At 42.8% G+C, this 26,538-nt stretch overlaps 1 protein-coding gene across 5 annotated transcripts in view; it reads right to left on the bottom strand.

Annotated features, from left to right (window-relative positions):
• Positions 1-25,456, bottom strand: part of RALGAPA2 (Ral GTPase activating protein catalytic subunit alpha 2) — a 337,491-nt gene extending 312,035 nt beyond the window's left edge. For 3 of the 5 annotated variants that reach the window (XM_063634226.1, XM_055265964.2, XM_055265965.2), the window contains exon 1: positions 25,172-25,425. In XM_063634226.1, the coding sequence (XP_063490296.1) occupies positions 25,172-25,277 (106 nt within the window). In that variant the 5' untranslated portion in view covers positions 25,278-25,425. Of the gene's footprint in view, positions 1-25,171 lie in introns of all 5 variants that reach the window. The other 2 variants (XM_055265963.2, XM_063634225.1) reach the window with 2 other exon arrangements.
• Positions 25,457-26,538: the final 1,082 nt, after the last annotated feature.

Here is a 26,538-nt window from a genome sequence, read left to right as displayed (position 1 = left end):
TCAACAGTGATCTATGCTAGCCAGAGTAAAGGCAGGAATTCCTTTTCCTGACACCAGCCAGTATGTTTCAGTACCTCCTGTGTGTGCAGTAATGTGCTAACTGCAGGTTAGAAGCTTATCTACATCAGGAGGCAAAAACCTACAAAATAAGACTTTCTAGATTCAGCAGGCAATCAGATCATTAAACAGGAGGTATACCAGGGATGACTGGCTTTAATGGCCAATCAACACTCTTATCATCACCACTATTAAAGAGAAATTCACATTTGAAAAATGCCTATAAATACAGACTTTAAAATGTCTCCTGGAGAATCACTTGAACCCGGGAGGCAGAGGTTGCAGTGAGCCAAGATTGTGCCACTGCACTCCAGCCTGGCCAACAAGAGCAAAACTCCATCTCAAAAAAAAAAAAAGTATCCTGGACTGATTATTTGCAAATACAAAGTATTCATGTGGATGAAAATACTAACTTACAAAGCAGAAAACTTAATGCATCAGACAAAAGACTCCAGCCCCAGTGCTATCATGGCGTGAAACTCGAGATCTGGTCAAGGATGTGGTGTGAGAAGCCCAGGTGGGGAAAGATGGAATAGCAAGTGGGCTGTGAAGGAAGCACAGAGTCCCTTTAGTCCCCTTAGCTAAGCCCTAGTCATCCCCACAAGTCAGTTCACAGGTTAAGGACACCTTGCCTGGCTCCTCACATACTGCTCTTAGATGCCCCTCCTACTTCTATACCTCAGTCTCCCCGACCAGACTGTTAGCAGAGAGTGTCAGGTCTCCATTCAGCCAAAGCATAGGTATTGAATACATGTGTACTAAATAAACACATCAAACAGCAGAATTTAGATATATAGAGAGGCTTCATAATTAATCCTTTCAAGCATTGCTGAAGGTCACAGCAAATAACAAAAATGATTTTTTAAAAATCAAGGTAAAACCTCTTACAATAATGGACCAAAAAAGATTCCTCCAAATGAGGAGTCAGGACTACTACCCTAGATATAGATGATAAATTACTAAAAGTAACAAGCAATGACGGTCCACCCTGCAGCTAGTATTAATTTTTAGTAAACAGTAACATTTTCAAAAGAATGATGGAGCAAATGTATGTTCATCCCTTAAGTTACCAATAGCATTCATATTGTTACATTACCTAATATTTATATGCCATCTATTATATAAGTCTCTATGTTATGTAAGAAAAATCTGAAATCAGAAACATCCTCCTCGGCACTAAAATTTTGAAACTTGTTGATATGTTTTAAGTGAATTTATATTAATTTAATTATATTCTTTTATTTTTAACAACTTATTTTCTACAAAACAGCAAGGAATTATCACCATTATATTTGTTTTACACACACATATATATTATGCCTGCTAAAAATGTAAAACTTAAGGCATAACTATGACTAAATATTACCAAAATCACACTTTCTAAAAAATAAAATAAGACAGGAAGAGTGGCTCACGCCTGTAATCCCAGCACTTTGGGAGGCCAAGGCGGGAAGATCACGAGGTCAAAAGATCAAGATCATCCTGGCCAACATGGTGAAACCCCGTCTCTACTAAAAATACAAAAATTAGCTGGGCATGGTGGTGCGCGCCTGTAATCCCATCTCCTTGGGAGGCTGAGGCAGGAGAATCACTTGAACCCGGGAGGCGGAGGTTGCAGTGAGCCGAGATCGCGCCACTACATGCCAGCCCGGTGACAGGGTGAGACTCTGTCTCAAAAAGATAAAAATAAAAAAAAAAATATGTCCTCAGGCCCGCAATTTCCTCCTGTCTCGCAATTAAAGTGAGGAAAATTGGTAGAGATCACAAAAAAAGACTCTTAATACAATTGTTACAAGGAGTTTCAAAAATTAAAGAAAATTAATATAATCACTCTCAGGGAGCTCACTCCTCCTGCAGATTCAGCCAGCCGCTCAGGGCAGAGGTTCCCTCAGTTCCTGGCCTGTCATCTGAGTTCTGTCCCACAAACCGAAATACCAACAGCAAATCCCTTCCTGGATTTTCTGCTTCAAGAAACTCCACCCCCAACCTCATTCACCCCTCCCCAAACCTTCCCTGTGCACTACCCCCTCTCATCTCTGTCATATCTTTTTCAGTCCAAGGTTATTTATAGAATTTCTGCAAAGCTTTATGAACCAAAAGACATAAGTGTATTCTACAAGTACACTTGTCTAATATCATCAAGATTTCGTATTTCAGAAAAATTCTCTTAAGTATTATACTTTCAATCTGCACCCACTTTAGCATAAACATCACTGGAAACATTTGATATGGAATTACTCCTGAAGTCATCCAGAACTTAAGTAATAATGTACTCACGATAACCCTGGCCCCTCCTTTAATACACAGCACCCCACCAGAGTGATGGGAGATCCTCCCCTTGCTCCTTGCAAGACTCTCCATTCCCTCCTCCTTACCTAGCTACTATGAGCTGCCTAAGAAACCACACTCAGTAAGGAGACTATAATTAGAAGTGATCATGGACCACCCCCTCGGTACACATCAGGAGATGTCCCATCAGGCCTTGCACTCAGGTTTCTATCCATCTCCTGGGAAATCCAATTCCCACATGATCTTCATCTCTGACTGTCACCCCCATACAGCTCTGGGCATCACTAATCTCACCCTAGCTTCCTAACCCTACCCTCCCACCCACTATATCCAATAAAGCTCACCAAATCCCATCTTCTATGCCACCTGTAAAGGCTGTTTCCTTTCACCTGTACCCGAAACCTGGAAGCCCCCTCAGCACACTGCTTCCTTGCTGTCTGCCTGATAAGGCTTTTGTCTTCCTCCTACGCTCACATACCACCAAGCCTAAGATGAGACAGGTGGCCCCCTTGCTCCCCACTGCAATCTCCAGACCATTCTGGTCCTTCCCCTCACACACAGAGTGCTCCTCTGCTGCTCACACCATCTACCTCCAACTACATCTGTACCAACTCTCACTGACTGGAGATGCACAGTATTTCCCACATCCCAAGACACTCTCCCGAAGATTCCAGGGCCCGACTAACTGTCTTTCAGTACATTACTAACACTGTCTTCACTCTTGGTGGTTTCAACATTTATACATATGATGCCTGCCTGACTCCCCCATTTCTAATGAGGTTGTCCTCTACCCTACCTCTGCCGCCCACACCCACAGCCAGATCCTAGACCTGATGGTTACTTACAATCTCCCCACCTGCAAGCCTCAGTTTCAAGCAATCCACTCTCGTCACCCACTATTTCTTATCCTTCCCGCCCACTCCTTCTGGAACCCTAATTCCAACAACTCTTCAACCTTACTGGGTCCTTGAATCCAATAACCCCACCATCTTGTCACTATCTCTGATGCCCCTCAAGTCCTCACTTCCTTTCTTTCTCAATTTAACTTCCACAGTTCCTCTTTTTAGTCAGTCATTTCACTGTCCTTCAACCCCTCTGCCTCTTTCTCCCTCTAACGTATTCACACAATAAAACCCCAGTCTTAGTTTCAACCTGATTCAATTGAAAGTATTTATCAGAGCACAGGCCATGTACTGGATACAAAAGATTTTTTTTTTATTTTGTATTAAATATTTAATGCATGTGAAAAAAACAAGTTTTGTATATACATAATTTATGATGTATAATAAAACAAACACCTTAAATCACCCACCCAACAAAAGCATCCAGTCCAATCAGGCTTTGACATCACTCCCTGACACTGCGCTAAGGAGTTCTACACCGCTAATCCAATGGCCAATTTTCACTTCTCTCCAGGGCCAATAGCGGATACACATGTAATCTGTGCCCAAGCACCACTAGCCTGGTCCATCAGAAGGAAGGGGAGTCTAGAACCCTGACATAAAACTTCTGGATGTATGTTGGGGCCTAAAGTGTATATTCCTATTGCAAGTGATATAGTTTGGATATTTGTCCCCTCCAAATCTCTTGCTGAAATCTGATCCCCAGTATTGGAGGTGGGGCCTGGTGGAAGACATATGGATCATGGGGGTGAATTCCTCATGAACATCTTGGTGCTGTCCTTACAGTAGTGAGTGAGTCCTCTCTATTAGTTCCCATGAAAACTGATTGTTACAAAGAGGCTGGCACCATCTCCTCTCTCTTATCATGTGATGCCCACTCCCCTTTGCCTTCTACCATGAATGGAAGCTTCCTAAGGCCCTCAAAAGAGGAAGATGCTGGTGCCATGCTTCTTGTATAGCCTGCAAAACCATGAACCAAATAACCTTCTTTTCTTTATAAATTGCCCATTATTCCTTTACAGGAACACAAAGGGACTATGACCATAGGAAATGAAAACAAAGTCATCTTTTAGCTCCCCTGACAGGTTTGTTTCTTACATAAAATTACAGCCATGTTGTACATACTAGTTTAAATTATAAAAAAAATTTCCATAAATATATATTCAAAAATTTATCATAACTGACCACTTATTTCCACAAGCATTCTCCATAGTATTTTAAACTAAAAACTGAGAGCAGCCTGGAGCAGACACTGTTGCTTTCTCTTCAGCTCCTTCACCTCACCCACCAACCGCAAACAGACCCTCCCTCTTCCTAACAGAGCCTCCATTTGCTCAGGGATCTCCTCCTCCACAAAGCAGCACCCCTCTCGGAAGCTGGCCTGTTCGCAGCCCCAGAGGGAGGACCTGATACTGCTGAGCCAATTACGGTGGTAACATGCCCCTTGCCAGTGACTCAAGCCTGTGACCTAATGCTGATCAATACAAAACAATAGGAAGTCTGATGAAGATAGCTGAGAAAAACTTTATTGATTTTAAGGAAGAAGTGTCCCTTTTTTCCTGCCTTTGGATATCATTCTATCTGGGTGCAATGGCTGTGGGCATTTTGCCACCCTGAGGACAAACCTGCCACACTAAGGATAGCAAAGCCAAGAGGCAGAAAGCATCTGGACTGTCAACATCACCGAACTCATGAATTAGCTAACTCTGGGGCCTCCCTGCCTTGGGACCTCTTTTTATAGGAGAAAGAAATTCTTATTACTTCCTTATATTTGAGTTTTTTATTACCTACAACCAAAAATATCCTTGTAGGCAGACAGCTGAAATAAAATTTGCCAATTCCAACAGGAAACAAACACTAGTGTCAACTGAAAAGATCACAGAAATTATAATATTAATCCTACTTCATTTCTGAAGGCATATTGTTTTCATTTCTTTATTCCTATAAAGTAAACCAGATGTAGAACATCAAATTCTTAGAAATCAGATAAATAGTAACACTTCGTTATCCAGGAGTGATAGTCCTTGTGTAAAAGTAATTCTGTATAAAGATATAGTCCAAATACTTAGTGTTAAAGTTTTTAAAAGTAGAGCTATTTTTACTTAACATCTTTGACACACATTTCTCAAATGCAGGATTCTAAAACTTTGTTTTTAACAGATATCAAATACCAATATAATAAAACACACTATAGAAACTGATATCCAAATCAAATGTGAGTTATATTACATTTTAATATATTTATCTCTCAGGAATAAAGTTTCATCAGACATTTTAAAGTCAATGCACACTTGGACCTCCTTTTCTTGATCTGAATTGGAGCTAGCCTACATTATAATCAAAATCGCTCCTGACGGGAAAAGTTGGAGACAGAAATAAAATGACTACAGCCTAGGAGCTGTAGTCACCTCTGCCCCCAACTAAGGAGGCAGGAAAGTGATGAGGAGAGTGTTTACAGCTGTCGAATAATGTCTCATGTCAAATAATTATGATTAACAGTAATAACAGCTCACAAAACAGCTTTGTATACATTGACTCAACCTCCAACAACCACAGGATGGTAGGTACCATTCTTACCCCCACTAGAAAGGGTAGGTCACTGCCAGGACTCGAACCCAAACAGTCAGGCTCCCATACTGTTCACTCAATTAAGTGTAATACTAATAGAAAGTTGGCCGGGCACGGTGGCTCACACCTGTAATCCTAGTACTTTGGGAGGCCGAGACCTGCAGATCACTTGAGCCCAGGAGTTCGAGACCAGCCTAGGTAACATGGTGAAACCCCATCGCTACAAAAAACACAAAGGTTAGTGGGACATGGTGGCATGTGCCTGTAGTCCCAACTACTTGGGAGGCTGAGATGGGAGGATGGCTTGAGCCTGGGATGTGGAGGTTGCAGTGAGCCATGATTGAGCCACTGCACTCCAGCTTGGGCAACAGAGCTAGACCCTGTCTCAAAAAAATGAAAAATAAAATTTCAAAAAAGATATTGTAACTTCAAAAAAAAAAAGTGAGGGAGGAGGTTAAGGGAAGCATGCCTGGAAATATATTTTGTTTTATTTTGTTGTAAAACAAAAAGAACACAGGAGAGATACGGTACAAGTCACAGAACTTAATAGTTATTAAATACAAAAACCAGAAGTTGGTTTGTTTAAAAAGTACACCAGAGCCAGTTTGCAAGTGGAATGACCTTCCTCCTAGACAGTTCAAAATGGTGGCATTTCTGTGAAATTAACTCAGTAAAGACTGAAGTGGCTTTTACCTCCAGGAAATCATCATATTATCCCAGCTTGTGAGCAGCCTCCAATATTGTCATCTCTGCTGTGTCCCTAACACAAGAAACCGAAGGCCCTTCTGGTCACTGGGCAGTCACTCACAGGCACACAATCTGCTAACAGCACGTGAAGGCCTAAAACTCATGACCTGAAGGATGGGTGATAGGGAATTTTGTTATAGGAGTCCAGTGGAACACGCTACAGCCATTTAAGTCTCATGTAATTCTTCACTTACTGATGTGGAAAAATATCCAAGGCTTTAAGTCAAAAACATAGTGTTAGACCATGCAGAATGACTATTCATGTAAAACCGTGTTTGTGTGTGTAAGTGAGGCAGGTGCAGGGAAGAGAGAGAGAAAGGAATGCACCCAAGCAAGAGCCAGCCTGGAAACCATGTTCACCGGGATTTCAGTAATGCTTGGCAGGGGACTGCAGAATTTGAGGACCCCTTGATACCTAAATTATTTTTCATATATTCATATTATCCAAACGTTTATAATGAATATGTAAAATTGTAGAACCAGAAAAAACTATAAAGCTGTTTTGGGGGGTACTTCCAGGGTGTTCGAAATTATTTTTCATATATTCATATTATCCAAACGTTTATAATGAATATGTAAAATTGTAGAACCAGAAAAAACTATAAAGCTGTTTTGGGGGGTACTTCCAGGGTGTTCGAGAAAGGGATTTTTTTCAAAGCCTGAATATTTACCGCAAAAAACTCATCAATCACGACACCAGGCCATACGTTTCTCCAAACCTGTCTTACTTTTCAACTTTGAAGAAACCTTAAGACCCAAACAATATATAAAAGAGTATCTTTACCGATTCTAAAATGTTGTAAAAAACAGAAAATGACTTAAATTTTCTCTGTCCAACTTTTTAATTACTCCTTCTGTAACAGCACATACATGGTACATAATGCCTTGGAATGACCTAGTTATTTGGAGGAGCTTTGCTGTCTTTGTGTTTCTCTAGACATCATTCACTGAAAAGGATAAAAAATAATAGAACTGGGCAGAAAGACATTTCTCTGTCCAGCCATTCAGCAGCTAGCACTGAGTAGGCATGAGCAAATGTTTGACACTTTTGAATGCAAAGAAGTGATGAAATTTCCAGTCACAATGAGACCCATTCCCAAGACCTGGGAGCCTTAGTCCATGTGAGTCAACCTTTCCTTGTTGTGCTTAAACCTGACGCTGACTGACTGTCAACTGACAGAACAGAAGCTTCTTCATAGCACACTATAAAAGTGCTAAAGAGCTGGTTTATGCTCAGAAATGATGTCTGAAAGAATACAAATGATTCTCCTCCTGTATGTAGCTAACCTAACACTGTCATATTTTGAAACACCACAGCCACCTTTCTGAATAAGACATAAGGTTCAATTAGCAACAATGGTTCATAGAATTACATCTTTGCAATTAACACTGAGCCAAAGATCAAGATTCCCTCAGGTCTTTCCATTGAGAAAAGACCAATGCAAAGCACAACTGGGGTCCTAATTTGGGTGGATATCTGATGTGGAGCCAATCTGCAGTGTTTGCTGCCTTTGCAACCATTCATATTAAATTGTTGTTGTACTGACCCATCAACAGTTTTCTGGTCTCATTCTTTTCCAGCCACTGACAGATCTCCATTTTTTTTGTCAGCACCAGGGGCACTTTTTAATGTGCCTGCTCTCTGCCTGTCAGTAGAGTTGGGGATAACAGCAAGCCCGTCTCCATATTGTTACAAGCTCAGGCCACTGTGTGGGCCCATTACATGGCCCAATGTACTCCAGCTGTCCTGTCCCACTGGCCACAAAGTGTTTCCGTCCTGTCTTCTCATCACTACTTGCTGCTGCAGTAAGGAGGGACACAGTTTGTCTGTCCCCATCTTCCTTAACACCTTTGCTTGCTACAGATTCCATAGCCACTCATTTCTCTTCTCCGGCACTTCTTTCTCTCTCTTCCTTCTTCTCTTGTCTGCCTCCAGTTACTGGTCAGTTTTTGGGCCAAAGATCTGACCTTTTATAAAGTAAGCCAAAGAAAGCTTTGTTACAAAGCTTGTGGTCAGAAAACCAATCTCTGGCAAGCTAACCAAGCAAGTGTAGTCTCTGTGAGGGAACCACACTGATTCCTTTACACGTAAAGGTCAGTTCAGATCACTCCTCTGCTCTTAGCTCCACTGGAGTGCCCCATTTTATCGTACTTAGAGTAACATCCCAAGTCCTTACTGGGACGCCAAAGTTCCATGCCATCTTATCCCTATCTCCCCTCTCCCACCCCTGCTCCTTTCCCAGTTCCTTCTATCCTCCACTCCTATTGACTTCCATGAGACTTCGAGTCTATTTATGACTCACAGCCTGGTACTTACTGTTCCCTCTGCTTAGAACACTATTCCCCAAAAATAATCACAAAGCTGCTCCCTTGCTTAACCCAGGTCTTAGTCCAAACCTCTCTTCAGAGAGGCCTTCCCTGACCCCAATATCTAAATAAGCATACACGTACCCTTATCAAGCTTAATTTTTCTACCATCATTACCTGAAATTGTATCATATATTTGTTATTTGGTTTTTTTGTTCTTGTTTTTTAGAGATGGGGTCTCACTATGTTGGCCAGGTTGGTCTTGAACTCCTGGCCTCAAGCAATCCACCTGCCTGGGCCTCACAAAGTACTAGGATTATAGGCATGAGCCACCGCACCTGGCCTGTTATTTATTGTCCATCTACCCTAATAGAATGAAAGTCCCATAAGTGCTAGGGCTTCATCTGCAAATAGCAGGCACTCAGTCACTATATGTGAAATGACTTTAAAAACAGTGGAAATAGTCTGAGCTATGTAGACTTAAAGAGTGGTCAATCCCATTTGTTAAAAGGGCAACCCTTTACTTCCATCAAACTAGAAAAATAATCCTCTCACTTGAACCTGGGAGATCAAGGCTGCAGTGAGCTGTGATCACACCACTGCACTTCAGCCTGGGTGACAGAGTGAGACCCCCATCTCAAAAAAAAAATTTTTAATTAAAAAAATAGAAAAATAATCCTCAAATATGACTCCCATAATCTCAAATAGAATTTACAGAATGTCATCTAAGGTTTGCTCAATGTTTTATGATTATTAGCACAAAAGTCAATGAACGTCATGCGGTACAAATGGGCATGGGCACAGCTATAAGCAGTTCTGTTTTGGGAGGTAATGTGCCAGAATGCCTTTCCTCTACTTTCTCAGAAATACAGGAGCCAGAATGAGGTTCCATCTCTAGGAACGGGACAAGTGATCCAGGCTGGCCAATCACAGTACCCCATCTCCCTCACCTACTGATTGGTACAGGAATGGCTACAGGTCCTAGGGGAGTGGCCACATTCCTCTCAAGGGTTACTAGCTGCCAGGACATGTCAGGCTGGCAATGCTGGGGACCACCACACCTGTACCTGGCAGAGTTGGCCTGAGAATGAAGCAGAAGCACACAAAACAAAAACACAGAACCAAAGGTAGAGACAATCTTCCACCAAGTGGGGAGGTGGGAAAAGAGAGTGGATATGAGACTGGGTAAGCACCCTGACCACATCCCTGTGGACAGTCATCTCCAAAGCCAAAGGCTCCCTTAGACTGTTCAGTTACATATGTCATTAAATCCTCTTTGGCATGGGTTTCTGCCACTTGCAACCTAAAGTCCTAAGTATTACAAATACAAATATACTCTAAAACATATACTACCCTCCTGGTGGAGCAGAATAATTACGAAAAGAAAAAAAAAAAAAAAAGCCTAGTCTGGTTAAACATATACATACGGGTGGCTGTCAACAGCTGGGGAGAGGAGGGAATAAGGAGTGAATGCTTAATGGTTAGTTTTCCGGGGGTGATGAAAATGTTTTGGAAGAAGATAGAGGTAGCAGTTGCAAAATGCTGTTAATGTACTAAGCACCACTGAATTGTTTACTTTTAAATGATTTTTTTTTTTTTTTTTTGAGACAGAGTCTCACTCTGTCGTCCAGGCTGGAGTGCAGTGGCTCAATCTCGGCTCACTGCATCCTCCACCTCCTGGGTTCAAGGTATTTGGTTTTTGGTTTTGTTTTTTTGTTTTGTTTTGTTTGAGATGGAGTCTTGCTCTGTCACCAGACTGGAGTGTAGTGGCACGATCTTGGGTCACTGCAACCTCCATATCCTGGGTTCAAGTGATTCTCCTGCCTCTGCCTCCCAAGTAGCTGGGATTACAGGCATGCACCACCACGCCCGACTTATTTTTGTATTTTTAGTAGAGTATTTTGTATTTTTAGTTTCACCATGTTGGTAAGGCTGGCCTCAAACTCCTGACCTCAAGTGATCTGCCTACCTCAGCCTCCTAAAGTGCTGGGATTACAGGCGTGAGCCACCGTTCCTGGCCTAAAATGATTAATTTTATGTTATGTGAATTTCACGTCAATAAAAAAAATTAACATTCAAACAATGCTGCAAAGCACTTCTTGATGGTAGAATAGGCTTTTGCGAAAGAGGAAATTGGGTCAAATGGGATATACATTTTAAAGACCATTGATCTGTATTAACAAATGACTTTTCAGAAAGATTGCTCCAAGTTACAGTCCTATCAAAAATGGAGAGAGCTCACACAGTACACTATCATGGGAGAAAAAAGACAACAGCAAATTTGCTAATATAATAAATGCATTTTAATCTCTAAGTTTATATATTTAGATTACTAGTGAGGAATAAACACTGAAAACATTCTTATGGATCTTGGCATTTGTCCATTTGCAATTTACATATATTTTGAACGCTTATTTATTACAATTTTTCTTGTTAATTACACGTAGTTTTTTATGTATTATGTATGTAACTATTTCTCCTCTTATAAATTTCAAATATTTTTCCAGTTCATTATTTACTTTTTACTTCAGTTAAAAGTGATATGTCTGTTTCTATATTTATTTATTTTAGGAGCAGGAAAAGAGAAATGGAACAATTCTTACCAAAATAAATATTTGCAATACGACACACACAAAGACACAGACACATGTTGAGGAAGACTAGAGGATATTTTACTTCCACTCCAGGAGTTCAGCATAAGCTATACCACATCAAGCCCAACTGGCCAAATGCATCCTCATCTTATTAGATACTATAGAGTCCATGGAATAGAGAGAGAGTCTGCACTGTTTACACCAGGAATATGACCAGACAGAAATAACACACGGTAATCCCAATAGAAGTTGTAAAGAAGCAATGTATGCCTTCAGTTCCCCTCTCTTCCATGCAGTTCTGAAAACACTATCAAAGATTTCATTTAAAAATTTTTCCAAATAACCCCATTTAAAAAATGGGCAAAGACATGAACAGATATGTCATAAAAGAAGATATACAAGTGGCCAACAAACATATAAAAAAAATGCTCATCATCACTAATCATCAAAGAAATGCAAATCAAAACCACAATGAGATACCATCTCATACCAGTCAGAATGGTTATTAAATAGTTAAAAAAAATGACAGATGCTGGTGAGGCTGTGGAGAAAAGGGAACACTTACACACTCTTGGCGGGAATGTAAATCAGCTCAGCCACTGTGGAAAGCAGTTTTGAGTTTCTCAAAGAACTTAAAACAGAGTTACCATTTGACCCAGCAATTCCATTACTGGATATATACCCAAAGGAAAAATAAATCATTCTACCAAAAAAAACACAGGCACTCATATGTTCATCACCATGCTATTCACAACAGAAAAACATGGAATCAACCTAACTGCCCATTAGTGGTGGATTGGATAAAGAAAATGTGGTACATATACACCATGGAATACTACACAGCCACAAAAAAGAATGAAATCATGTCTTCTACAGCAACATGAATGCAGCTGGAGGCCATAAACCTAAGCGAATTAATGCAGGAACTGAAAACCAAATACCATATGTTCTCACTTGTAAGTGAGAGCTAAACACTGAGCACAAGGGGACATAAACATAAGAGACACCGTACACTACCTAGAGGGGGGATGGAGGGAGTGGGGTATGAGTTGAAAAACAACCTATTGGGCACTATGCTCACTATGTGGATGATGGGATCCATACCCCAAATCTCAGCATCACACAACATACCTATGTAACAAACCTGCACATGTACCCTCTGTACCTAAAATAAAAGTTGAAATGTAAAAAAACAATTTTCTCACTAGCTGTAACAGGTCTTTGACTGGGGGATGGGGTGGGGAATGTGACTCAGTTTTGGTTTTTATAAATTTAAAACTTTACAATAATGTCTCTCCAATTTTGTTCCCATGAAAGAATATTTGGGGAATTTGCCTAAGCCTGCCCTTGCCAACAGCTCTCCAGCATTGCTGCCCCTCTTCCCCCCAACCCCCATCAAGGTTTACAAACACCAATGTCTTCTCCCTTTGGTCTACAGAAATAGTCCTTTCTTATATCTATTCCCCTTAGAATCCAAGGGATTGGTCTGATAATGAATGCGTGTAAACAAAGGAGATTAGAGAATTCATTTGGGAGAAACCACCACTCTTAATTCATGATCTTGTATCATTAATTTAATGTTGGGAACTTCTGACTGATGAAAACAAGCCTTTGGGGCAGGAAGGCTTTCAGGAATTGTTTAAGCCATGACGGACCAGCTCTACGCCCCAGTAGACTTAGATCTAGCTATTCTGAAATCACATTTTTGGTTGTTGTGGGTTTTTTTTAAAAAGTTACTTAATCTAAACTAAGATTGCAAGCTCTGGTATGCCTAGTGCTATGCACAATGTCTGGCACGTAGTTTGTGTTGGACATATAACTGCTAAATGAATAAAGGAATTCGAGCCAGCTCCCTGGGTTCAAATGCTGATTCTGCCACTCACTGGATGTATAACCTTGAACAGCTTTCTTAACCTGTCTGTATCTCATGTGTAAAATAGGGATAATGATATTCCCTATCTCTTTTGGGCAGATTAAATGCATTAATAAATGTAGAAATATTTAGGGCACTGTTCAGCACATAAAAAGTACTAAATAAATATTATTATTATTCTAAATAAGGGAGTAAGTTACCAAGAGAAATCAAGATGAAAAAGAAGCTGCTCAGGTTCTCTATGTACTTATCATTTAGTGGGAAAGAACGCGTATAAGGCATGAACACAAATAAACATGGTGTGGGCCGGGCGTGGTGGCTCACGCCTGTAATCCCAGCACTTTGGGAGGCCAAGGCGGGCAGATCGCGGGGTCAGGAGTTCAAGAAGAGCCTGGCCAACATGGTGAAACCCCGTCTCCACTAGTAATACAAAAAAATTAGCCGACACGTGCCTGTAATCCCAGCTACTGGAGAGGCTGAGGCAGGAGAATTGATAGAACGGGGGAGGTGAAGGTTGCAGTGAGTGGAGATTGTGCCACTGCACTCCAGCCTGGGCGACAGAGCAAGACTTCATATCAAAAAATAAATAAATAAATAAGCATGATACGGCCAGGCGCAGTGGCTGACACCTGTAATCCCAGCACTCTGGGAGGCTGAGGTGGGTGGATCACAAGGTCAGGAGTTCGAGACTAGCCTGGCCAAGATGGTGAAACCCCATCTCTACTAAAAATACAAAAATTAGCCAGGCGCCGTGGCAGGTGCGTGTAATCCCAGCTACTTGGGAGGCTGAGGCAGGAGAATTGCTTGAACCTGGGAGGCGGAGGTTGCAATGAGCCAAGATCGCACCACTGCACTCTAGCCTGGGCGACAGAGCAAGATTTCGTCTCAAAAAAAGGAAAGAAAGAAAGAAAAGAAAAGAAGCATGGTGCAAAGCCAAAGGCCATTAATACCAAACAAAAGGTACAAAGTGCTGTGGGAATTCTGAGAAGAGATACGTTCAGGGCAAGAGGATGAAGAAAGCCCACATGGAAGATATAAAGTGTTGGCGATGTCTCCTGGAAAAACTGTAGATGGCAGGATGGACAACACCATCCAGGAAATGGATGGTAGATTAGTTTGGGTTCTCTGAGAAGTAGAGGCCAAGACAGGATTAGACATGCAAGAGATTTATTGGGGAAAATGCCCATGAAGGATAAATGAGGAGGAGCTGGTGAAGGCAGGGAGAGGATTTACACCACGATGCAGGTCTGACCCCTGGGAAGGCGAAGGGGAATGAAGGAAGGTTGAGTAGGAAGAGTGTCAGACTTCAACATAGCTCTGAGAAGGTCTTAGGCCAACAGGAAGTCCTCAAGCCAAAGTGGCCCTTCAGAGGCATCTGAAGTGTGCAGGAACAGGCAGCATTAATACTCCTGCAGTGCTCAGTAATGGACTAAGAGCTTCCCAAAGGAAACTAAGCTTTGGCTCAAAAATGGTAGATTCAGGGAGCAGCAGCTGGGGCCATCAGTCAATCATGCTCCCCACAACAGGAGAAGCAGCACGTTCTTATGGCTCTCATAGTCAGGCACAAGCAATGTCACAAGTACCATGCTTGTACTTTCAGGCATGGTTAAGGTTCAATGAATATGTCATCACTTGAAATCAAACACAATATCCATGGGCTCCTGAACTTTATCAAAAGGGATTTTTTTAACTTAACCATAATTGTAATATCAAAATTTGATTACTACTTTGTCCAGGCACGGTGGCTCAGGCCTGTAATCCCAGCAGTTTGGGAGGCTAAGGCGGACTAATCACTGGAGGCGAGGATTTCAAGACCAGCCTAGTCAACATGGCAAAACCTTGTCTCTACTAAAAACACAAAAATTAGCCGGGCATAGTGGCGCAAGCCTCTGATCCCAGCTACTCAGGTGGCTGAGGCATGAGAATCACTTCAACCCAGGAGGCAGAGGTTGCAGTGAGCCGAAATTGCTCCACTGAACTCCGGCCTGCATGACAAACCAAGACTCCATCTCAAAAAAAAAAAAAAAAGGCCGGGCGCGGTGGCTCACGCTTGTAATCCCAGCACTTTGGGAGGCCGAGGCGGGCGGATCACGAGGTCAGGAGATCGAGACCACGGTGAAACCCTGTCTCTACTAAAAATATAAAAAAATCAGCCGGGCGTGGTGGCGGGCGCCTGTAGTCCCAGCTACTCGGAGAGGCTGAGGCAGGAGAATGGCGTAAACCCGGGAGGCGGAGCTTGCAGTGAGCCGAGATTGCGCCACTGCACTCCAGTCTGGGCGGCAGAGCGAGACTCCGCCTCAAAAAAAAAAAAAAAAAAAAAAAAAAAAGATTACAACTACTTTTAAAATAGCTGTGGCTTCAGTTTCTTTTTTTTTTTTTTTTTTTTTTTTTGAGACGGAGTCTCGCTCTGTCACCCAGGCTGGAGTGCAGTGGCACAATCTCGGCTCACTGCAAGCTCCGCCTCCCGGGTTCACGCCATTCTCCTGCCTCAGCCTCTCCGAGTAGCTGGGACTACAGGCGCCCGCCACCACGCCCGGCTAATTTTTTTGTATTTTTAGTAGAGACGGGGTTTCACTGTGGTCTCGATCTCCTGACCTCGTGATCCGCCTGCCTCGGCCTCCCAAAGTGCTGGGACTACAAGCGTGAGCCACCGCGCCCGGCCTGGCTTCAGTTTCTAAAACAATATAAAAGACATAAAATGGTTATGAAACATCACTTTTCTGAAAATTAAGGCTAACACCCTGAATTGAGGATTCAGAATGAACTCAGAAACAAATCTACTAAGAATCTATATGGTAAATCCTTTAAATGACATAATCTCTCTAAAATGCCTATTTTAACTTTATCAAATTCTCAATTGCTAGATTTTGCTAGTGGATTCTGGATCCTCTCACCTGAAAATGCTATTTGTATTGACACATCCAGGAGGCTTTAACTATGTAAAAATAACCTGTATTAGAGACCACCTAAAATACATTCACAAATAGATATTTAATAAATTTATTTTATAATTAATATGAACTGATTGCTTAAGGTAGTAATTTGATTAAATGAGACTATGAGAAGACATTTTGCAAAAGTGTAAACTGGTACATGAATATGAGATATCAACAGAGTTACATTTTACATGCAGTTAAGTCACAAGAAAGGCAAAAGTAGAAAAAATTAAAATGATCCTTTAACTCTGGAGTCATACCCAGCGGGGGGAAGCTCTCACAATGAAAGGCATAAAGGAAAGAAGACTATGGACAACATGGCGGGTTCCTATGTCCCACCTTAGGTCCACTCTGGGGCACATGGTCATTGAGTGGAAGGGCACACAACACAAACTGGCCTCATTCTATATAGATTTTCTGCCTTCTTGGTGAATATTTAACATAAACGTTAAATGCATTTTTCAGTCATTCCCTAAGGAAAAAAAACAAAGCCTTCCAGATAACAGATGTCCTTTTTTTAAGAGGTTATGGGGCACAGAAGAGGGAGCAAGACATATTCAAGTTCCTATCACCACATGAGTGAGAAAACTGGCTCAGCAAATGACTTCACCTGTTACCTTCACAGAGGGGACAGAAGCCATGGTGTGAGAACTCCCTCCATGTCCCCATCATCTAGCACCCCATTCCTGCTTCTTTCAAGTGGCCTTAGAGAAGAGGGGTCCCTCTTGTTAAGCCTGATCTCCCATCCCAGGCTCTCAATCTCACTGCAGATCACACTGTTCTGCATTATTATCCCCCGTTTTTTCAATTTTGCTCTTCATTAGCTACTTCTCCTATATAAACTCAAATTCCTCCAGTTCTAAAAAAATATAAAAGTCAAATCTCCGTATACACAAACACCTCCACGTTAGGTACTCTTTCAACTGCAAGACCCAGAAATATGAGTCAAGCTAGTTAACATGTTACCAGTTCCTGCAACTGAGCAGCTCAGGATGGTCCTGGCAAAGACATGGCCAAACTCAGGACTCAAGGGCTTCCTCTCACTCTCCACCTCTCCATTGTCATTCCCTCTGAGAGTAGGATTCAATTTAAGGCACATGCACCCCACATGGTGGGAAAAACAAATGCCAGCAGCCCAGACTATATCTTCAGGGCTTGCAATCCAAAGGAAGGGAGCTCTCTCTCTCCCAGCATCTGTGTTTCAAATCTCAGAGGAGAATGGGATTCTCAGACACTAAACGGGAAGAGATAGGATGTGGCTCCTCTTCTGCTTAAAACCCTTCACTGGAGTCCCAATATCTACTTACGCCACAGGATAAAAGCCATTGTGCACTTAACTCCATGGTGCTACAAACCATTACCTTTGCACAAGCTCCTCTCTCTACAGAACCCTCATCCCCAACTTGTCCACCTGGTAAAATCCTTTATCCATTATTCAAAACCTACCTCAGACCTAAGCTCCCTAAAGAAGCACTGGCTGGTGTCTCCAGGAGGCCTTGCTGCTGTTCCTCCTCTGCACCTGTGCCCACCTCTATGGTTCCACCACACTACTCTGTGACACTCGAAACCCTCACGGTAAATTTCATTGTTTACATGGCTATTTCTCCTACCAAACCATAAATCCTGGGCTTGTGCCTTATTAACATCCAAACACAGACTTACTTATATCAGGCATGCGCGCAAACACATACGTACTCACACAGTCTTTAAAACAATGTTTGTGACTTTTGTTGTTGATACAGCATCTTGCTCTGTCACCTAAGCTGGAGTGCAGTGGCACGATCAAGTTTCACTGTAGCCTTGACCTCCTGGGCCCAAGTGATCCTCCAGCCTCAGCCTCCTGAGGAGCTGGGACCACAGCACAGGCAACCATACCCAGCTAATTTCTTCCTTTTTTTGCAGAGAAGGGGTCTCACTATATTGCCCAGGCTGGTACTGAACTTCTGGGCTGATCCTCTCACTTAACCCTTGCAAAGTGTTGGGATTACAGGCATGAGCAATTGCACCCAGCTTGACTTTTTTTTAATTCAAGTACAAGACAGTTGTTTAATACATTATATTAGCTATTCTTAATTTCACAGAACAATAATTTATACGCCTTCTTTTAAAAAATTTTTAAAATTCAAATTGAAACAACTTGCTATTTTGAAAGTCAAGTTTTGTTGTTGTTGTTGTTGTTGTTTTGTTTTGTTTTGTTTTTGAGAGTCTTACTCTGTTGCCCAGGCTAGAGTGCAGTGGTGCGATCTCTGCTCACTGCAACCTCCACCTCCCAGGTTCAAGCAATTCTCCTGCCTCAGCCTCCCGAGCAGCTGGGATTACAGGCACGCACAACCATGCCTGGCTAATTTTTGTATTTTTAGTAGAGACGGTGTTTCACCATGTTGGCCAGGCTGGTCTTAAACTCCTAACCTCGTGATCTGCCCACCTCAGCCTCCCAGAGTGTTGGGATTATAGGCATGAGCCACCGTACCCCGCCAAGTTTTTTTCGAAATAAAAAATTCTCTATAGTTTTATCTTGATACTCTGTTTGGTAACCAAAGATCAGTACTCTACATACCTAGTAAAAGTATTACGACTGTCCACAAATAAACTACTTACAAAATAAAAATCCAAATTATAAAAGTTTACAGCAAAATATTCTAGACCTACCAATTATCTCCCTTCTCAGAGTAAAAAGATGGAAGCCAACCTTTTTCAGTACCTTAAACAAAACATCTGAGTTTGGACATTTACCCTATGTCCACTTTTCTCACATCAGAAGCCTAGACAACCTCAAGCCATAGAGGGAGGGATGGTGTATTTGTGCTACATATATGTGTCCAAAGTTCCATTTACATTCCAGAGGTTATAAATGTAATTGATAAAAAAAATAGCAAAGGAAGCATTATGACAAAATCACTTTGTACCAAATAAGGTCAACTGAGAGAGACCACACTAAGACTGCCTGAAGAGTCTGAAATTACACCTCCCAGCTTTGTTCCAGTTGTAGAATGACCACGTGGCATTAATGTCCACGCAAATATTTATCACCTGCTAGGCCTGCCAAGGTTACAGGGAAGGCAATGAACACTAAAACACCAGAGGAGATTGTTTATCGTCTGCCCATGCTCAAATCAAATATGATAATCCCAAGTCTCCCTAGAAAAATGCAGAAAAATGGACGAGAAAGAGGGAGGCCAACATCACAGCAACATTTTTGGGAGGAATGCAAAAACTGTTGTGGTTTTGTTTCTATGTTATCATTCATTCTACTGGATAAATACATTTTCTGATATGTAAATTTCCTTTTGAATCGGATAACTAGCAGAAGCATAACATGGCCTTCATAATCAGATGAGTCCCAGCTTTCCCACTTGCTGGCAGACAAGTAGCTATTCTCACTGAACTTCAGTTTCCTCAGCTGGGGATAGGAACACTTCCTTTGTCACAGTTGCAAAAAGATTCAATGATGTCATGATGATAATAACCAATAAAACTAAATATATGATAGCATTCTATCATTTCATTAAGGTCCAGATCCCATGTCCCACAACCCCCCAGACATGCCACTTGGATCTTGCCTTTTCTTAAACTCAACATGTAGAACACCAAACTTATCTTCCCTGTCCTTGCCCAGGATCCCTTTCCCCCTTCCCAATTGTTCTCACTCTGTAGATGACACCCCTATTATCCCAAATACCTACCACCAATTATCGAATTATAAAAAGGTGTTTATTGGTAGTCAGACTGCAGTGAAAATGGTAGCCTCAATCCTTGCTGCTAGCAGGGCCAATGGAGCAACACTTAGAAAACACTGTGAATCAAGTCATCAAATGTTCAAACCCAGCAATCTTACTTCAATAAAATCTAAGGAAATATAGAAAAAGCTGCTTCTCAAGATGTTTACTGCAGTATTACTTCTATCAGGAAAAGGGAAGGAAGAAAAAAAGGAAAGAAGGAAGGAGAGAAAATAACACAATTTCACAATCCAGGAAATGGTAGGCTAAATTATGGGACATGGTCTCAACAAATGTTTGTACTTAAAAATGAGAGGAACAAAACATGAAAAATGCTAATGATAAAATAAAGACAACAGTTAAAACCGTAAGTCAATTTGTTCCTACCTAGAGCAACATATGCACAAAAGGAACTATATGACAATGCTGTGTTTTGCTCTGTTTGTATATACAGCATTTGTGAGAGACGGTTCTCTACTCTCTGGTCCAAACCCAGGTCACTTGATGTGACTTGAGTCTGGCTTCTGATCCCCCAGCCAGCCTCAGCTTCTGCTTGTCAGGCTACTGTTCCACTCCTTTCCCAGGACCCTACCCTACCCCTGGCCTATGCAGGACATTGTGGACATCCTCTGGGCAAGGGTCCTCAGTGCCCAACACCACACCTCGCCATGTTACTTACCATCACTGCCGTGTTATTTCCGCCACCAGCTCTTCCATCTTCCCCTGGTTGGAATTGCCCTTCCTCTCTACTTTCCCAAATTCTAACCTTGCTCTGTCCAGTGTGCAGCCACTAGTGACATATGGCTAATGAGCACTTTAAAAACAGCTAGTGTGAACTGATATGTGCTGTAAGTATACAATATACACTGAATTTCAAAAACTTCGTATAAAAAAAGATGTAAAAAATACTGATAGCATTTTATATTGATTACCTGCAGATATAATATATATTAAATACATGGAGTTAAATAAAATGCACTATTAAAATTAATTTCACCTGATTTTTTACTTTTTAACATGTGGTCACTAAAAAAGATTAAAATTGCACATGTGGTTTACATTATATTTCTATTGGACAGAACTAGTCTAACCATTCTTTGGAACCCAGCATAAGTAAAATATTGATGATTTGGCTGTGTCCCCATCCAAATCTCACCTGGAATTGTAATAATCTCCATATGTCAAGGGCCGGGTGGAGATAATTGAATCATAAGGGTGGCTTCCCCCATACTGTTCTCATGGTAGTGAATGAATCTCACAAGATCTGATGGTTTTATAAATGGGATTTCCCCTGCACAAGCTCTCTTGCCTGCCGCCACGTAAGACATGACTTTGCTTCTCATTCACCTTCTGCCATGATTGTGAGGCCTCCCGAGGCACCTGGAACTGTGAGTCAGTTAAACCTCCTTCCTTTATAAATTACCCAGTCTTGGGTATGTCTTTATTAGCAGCGTGAGAACAGACTACTACAAACCTCCTTAAAGATGCCCTTATTTTTGTGACATTCTTAATTATCTCTTTTGTTCTCTGAAATCCTATAATGGATTCTACCATATACCCAACCATCTAATTACATAACACACCATAAATGTACGATTATTTTTTATCTATTCTTCTCACTACATCAATGCCAGTTCTATATCCTAATTTAGGACTCATAGTAAGCACTCAACTTTTAATTAGACACAGAATCTGGCCAGGCATGGTGGCTCACACCTGTAAGCCCAGCACTTTGGGAGGCTGAAGTGGGAGGAATGTTTGAGTCTGTGAGCTCAAGACCAGCCCGGGCAACATGGCAAAACCCCGTCTCTACGAAAAATACAAAAATCTGGCCGGGCATGGTGGCTCACACCTGTAACCCCAGCACTTTGGGAGGCCAAGTCGGGCAGATCACCTGAAGCCAGAAGTTCAAGACCAGCCTGGCCAACATGGTGAAACCCTGTCTCTACTAAAAATACAAAAATTAGCCAGGCATGGTGGTACACACCTGTAATCCCAGCTACTCAGGAGGCTGAGGCATGAGAATCGCTTGAGCCCAGGAGGCAGAGGTTGCAGTGAGCCAAGATGGCACCACTGCGCTTCAGCCTGGGTGACAGAGTGAGACTCCATCTCAAAAAAAAAAAAAAAATACAAAAATGAGCCTAGTGTGGTGGTACATGCCTGTAGTCCCAGCCACTCCAGGGCCTGAGGTGGGAGATTACTCCAGCCAGGGAGGCTGAGGCTGCAGTAGTTGAGGCAAGGTCAAAATACTGCACTCCAGCCTGGACAACAGAGCAAGACTCTGTTAAAAAAAAAAAAAGACATGGAATCTTTGCTGGAGCAATACGGTAATACACAGGGTTTTTTGGCTTTTGTTCTGTCAACAGTGTAGGGAGAACTGGAAGTCACAGGACCTAACAGCTCTTCATTCTTCCTCTAACATAATATAAGTAAACCGTCTGCTACATGGCTTGACACGTGTCAAGCCTGCCTGTGCCTCAGTTTACCCCTCTGTAAAATAAAGTTATCATACCACACCAGTCTACAATATATAGCCAGGCCAAAGTGCCTACGTCCAAATTGGAGTTATTACCATGATACTAAGAAATACTCTACTTCCACAGCTAATTTTATGTTTCTCACCCAGTTGTTTTAAATACAGACTACTTTTTAGGAAAAGAGAACAAATCCATCACTATTATCAAAAATAAGAAAGACGGAGAAAAATTACCTATCAAAATACTTGTCCTATCCTATTAATGGTGGGAGATATGTAATGGGAAAGAAACTGTTAAAGGCCTACTTCAAGCTGAAGTCATTTATTCATCATACTCACAATAATCCTTTAAAAAGCAAACATTACCATACCCATTTTACAGAGCAAAGAAACCGAGGTTCAAAGACAGGCTACGTAACTAGCTCAAGTCATGAAGCTGCAGGCGGCAGGGACAGGCTGCAAATACCCAAGTAAGTGGCATAATCTTTGTATACTTAAAAAAAATCTTTATTATCACTTGAAGATAAAATATATGAAAAGCAAAAGTGTTAAATACACACATAAAAATACAATAGTAATTACTATTCATTTCCTTCAAATAGTTTCCTTGATCTTGGCTTAATTCCTGACTTTCAGTTCAAGAGGCCTTTGTTTTCTAAGTAGACTTTTTTTCGAGTAGCAATGAAATAGAATATGTGATTAGGTAGGAACTAGTGCATTATGTACTATTTTTTAAGTCTTTAATAAATCACAGGAGCAAGTGAAAGTTTACATTAAATATTATGACTAGAATTCCTCAGACACATTTTACAAAAATCTAGTCCCTACAAAGATCACAGTAATAAACAAAGCAAACTGGGCCACTCCACTAGTAAGTATATCAACAAAAACATACACCTAAGGAAATATAAAAGAACCTCTCCATGTTACAAAACTGAGGTCATGATGAGTTCAGTGAAATGATAAAAGAAAGTTCCCTAAAATAAGACCTACACCTTAGAGTGAAACTACAATTTCACAGACTTGAAAAGAATCAACTTTCTCAGAATGGGAACAATGTACTGTGTGCTAAGAAATAACCTGATCTAGGTTTACTTGATTCTGCCTTTATAAAATGTAGCCAACTTAATTTTGCAGACCTGGACAGAACAAAAGTTTAAATGCTAAAGCACAGAAAAAGGCTCAAAGTATCAAACGCTTTAAAACACAGCTCAACTCTCCTTTATCAAAAATGTCCCTGCAGTAGGTGTTAACCAGTCACTACTAGGAACTCCACACAATGCAACCTGTGTGTTGTGCAACCTGTGCGTGCATGGTATCTACAGGAAGTAGAAAATTCAGTTTACCAAGAACGCCACACTTCACTCTCCACACTTCATTCTCAAACGTCTTGAAAACGAATCCCTGTAACAGCAACTAATTTACATTTCATTTCAAACTGAACAAGTCAGTGTAACCTCAAGGAATGTGAGATTGTGAATAACTTCACTTGGCAAAATCAGGTGTGGTTTGGTTTGGCTTGGGTTCTTCTCTCCCTCAGAGGTAGAATATAAATAGAAATAATCAGCAACTTCTGATCTCATGAACAAGATCTTTATTTAAAATCTTCACATGTTAAATCATTTTATGTAATATTCTTTCAAGTGACAGACACATTAGCACTAGGCGATTTTTGTGAATTTTAGGACTAAAAGACAACTAGAAGAAACATAAGGTGTTCTTTCCTTCGCCACCAAATGCACAGGCAAGTGTGTCTATAGACAGCAAAGGTGTTTTCATCCTAAAGAAAAGTTAAGACTTAGGAGGTAAAAAACTACAGAAAACAAAACATAGCCTAGGCGAACCAGCTACAGATCACATGCAGCAGGTGACAGGAAGCCTTGTGGACACCTCACACCCACAGGGGTGAGCTTCATCACAGGTCAACTCCAAGCCCACCTGAGCTCCTCCGAACCTCCACCTGGCAGGCCATAAACCAGAAGGTGGCAGACACCATCACTGTCATGCCGGTAATAAAGGAGAAGCAGCCTCCCTGAACCCAAGAAAACCACCCCTCTCTCCAAGCAGGAAGAGAAGGCCCCTTCACACCAAGGACACAAAGAAACTGAAGCAGCCAGACCCAAAATAAAAATTAAATTTAAAAAGCAGCATGGGAAGACCGATGACAAATCTGTGCTGGGATCGCTTGGAATCTCGGTCTATTTGGGGGTCTCACACTCAAAAGTAAAAATAAAATTTAAAAGGGGGATGACAGAGATGAGAGCCCAATTAGGTCTGTGCTGGGTTCACTTGGGGTCTCGGTCTACTTAGGGTCTCAGACTCAAAAATAAAATTTTAAAAACGAAAGGAGGAGGTGACAGTTCAATGTGTGCACGTGATGACCACTTGGGATCCAGTTCACTTGCTGGGAGGAGAGGGGACAGGTACCTCTGTGCCCGGCCTCCAGGTTCTCCGGGAGCGCAGGCGCCCAGCGAGAATCTGGGCTAAGTTTAACTCGAGGGCGACGGGAGCAATGCCCGAGGGCCAGGCTGCGGCTTTATGGAAACAAAGCCCCGGGGGTTCAAGCCCAGATCCAGGGAAGGGGGTCGGAGGCCCACCCATCCCCCTCCCCAGCCTCCCAGCCACCGACCCCTGCACAGAGGAGCGCCCTCCCGGCAGGTGCCCCTAACTCTGCGCCCCGACCCCCGCGCCCGGCGCGCGCCTCACCCAGCAGCGCCCGCAGGTGCTTCAGGCGGGTCAGCACGTCCTTCTTCGGGTCCAGCACCTTCTGGGTGGACTTCTTCACATCCCCGTGGCTCCTTCGGGAGAACATCCCGCGGCAGGAAGCCCGGGCCCCGCCGGCGGGGCAGTAGGCGCCTGCGGCACGCGAATCAAAGCATAGGGTCGAGGCCGGCGCGTGTCGCGCGGGCCACTCGCCGCCCCCAGCCCGGCTGCCGCCGCCGCTGCCGCCGCCGCCGCCTCAGCTGTGGCTCCAGGAAGGAGGGGAGGGCCGGTCACGGCGAGGGGCGGGGCAGGAAGGCGGTGTCGACGGGGAACCGAAGGCCCCGCCCCGCGGGAGGTGCCGGCCGGCCCCTTGGGCGCTTCGCACGCGCACACAGCCCGAACTCTCCTCGCGGGACACTAGCCCGTCCGCGCCAAAACCTAGCGGGGACGCGCTCAGAGGGCCGAGAAGGCGCTTCGAGTCACAAAGGAGCTTCTCTCACCCACAAGTTGTACTACAAGTCCCGAGATGCACCGCGAGACAGTCCTCCAATCAGGCTGGCGGCCTTAGGCACGATGGGAGTCAGTGGGCCGGCATTGGGCACGTCGCCCCGCCCTGCCGCGGGCCGCAAGTACTCCTGGGAAATGAAGTTCTCCAGCGGGCGACGCGCTGCGACCTCCTTTCCAGGGTCGCAGAAGCGCAGGGCGGCCTCTGTCCGTCCCCTGCTCCGGCAGCCTAGATCGCCCGTGGTTTCACTCTCCCTCCTCCGCGCCCACCCGATTTTCCTCTAGTGCAACGTGAACCACACACACACAAAAATCTCAGTAAGAAAAGTGTCAAGGCTTTTCAAATGCCAGCTGTTTTTAGGTTTAGCTTCTGGATTCACACCAGGGAGCGAGTCGAAGCCCCTCTGACCATGCCGAAATCGCAGCTCTAATTTCACACTAAAATGAGTTGCTTTGGCACTAGGGAAGAGCGTGCCCTGGTGAGGAGTTCAGCCTGCCCCTAGGTTCCTGGAACCCAACCTCACTTCGGGTATGGAGGTCGCTCGCTCAGAGGACTCCTTGGGATCCTGCCTCTTTGTAGGAAGGGTGCGTTCTCTGTTGTGCAAGTCACATAGCGATCCAGTAGCAGAACCAGAAATAGAACCTGAGGGATCTGACTCAGGCCTGTATACTTTTTAAAGCCAGGCGCTTATTCCCTGGGGCAAGACTTTGAGCTGGAAGATGGTCAGGAGATTTCTTACACCATAGGATTGTATAGTGGCATCCGGATCCTGCAAGTTTTGACATCTTTTCAGCTTTTTCAGCAAGTACTTAAGGTAGAATCACGTGGTTTCCATCCAAATTGGGACAACACAACTGTCTTTTTC

This window comes from Symphalangus syndactylus, chromosome 24 (assembly GCF_028878055.3).
Source record: "Symphalangus syndactylus isolate Jambi chromosome 24, NHGRI_mSymSyn1-v2.1_pri, whole genome shotgun sequence".
Classification (NCBI taxonomy): Eukaryota; Metazoa; Chordata; class Mammalia; order Primates; family Hylobatidae; genus Symphalangus; species Symphalangus syndactylus.
The sequence above is the reverse complement of the archived record's forward strand: the minus strand, read 5'-3'. Positions and strand labels throughout refer to the sequence as shown.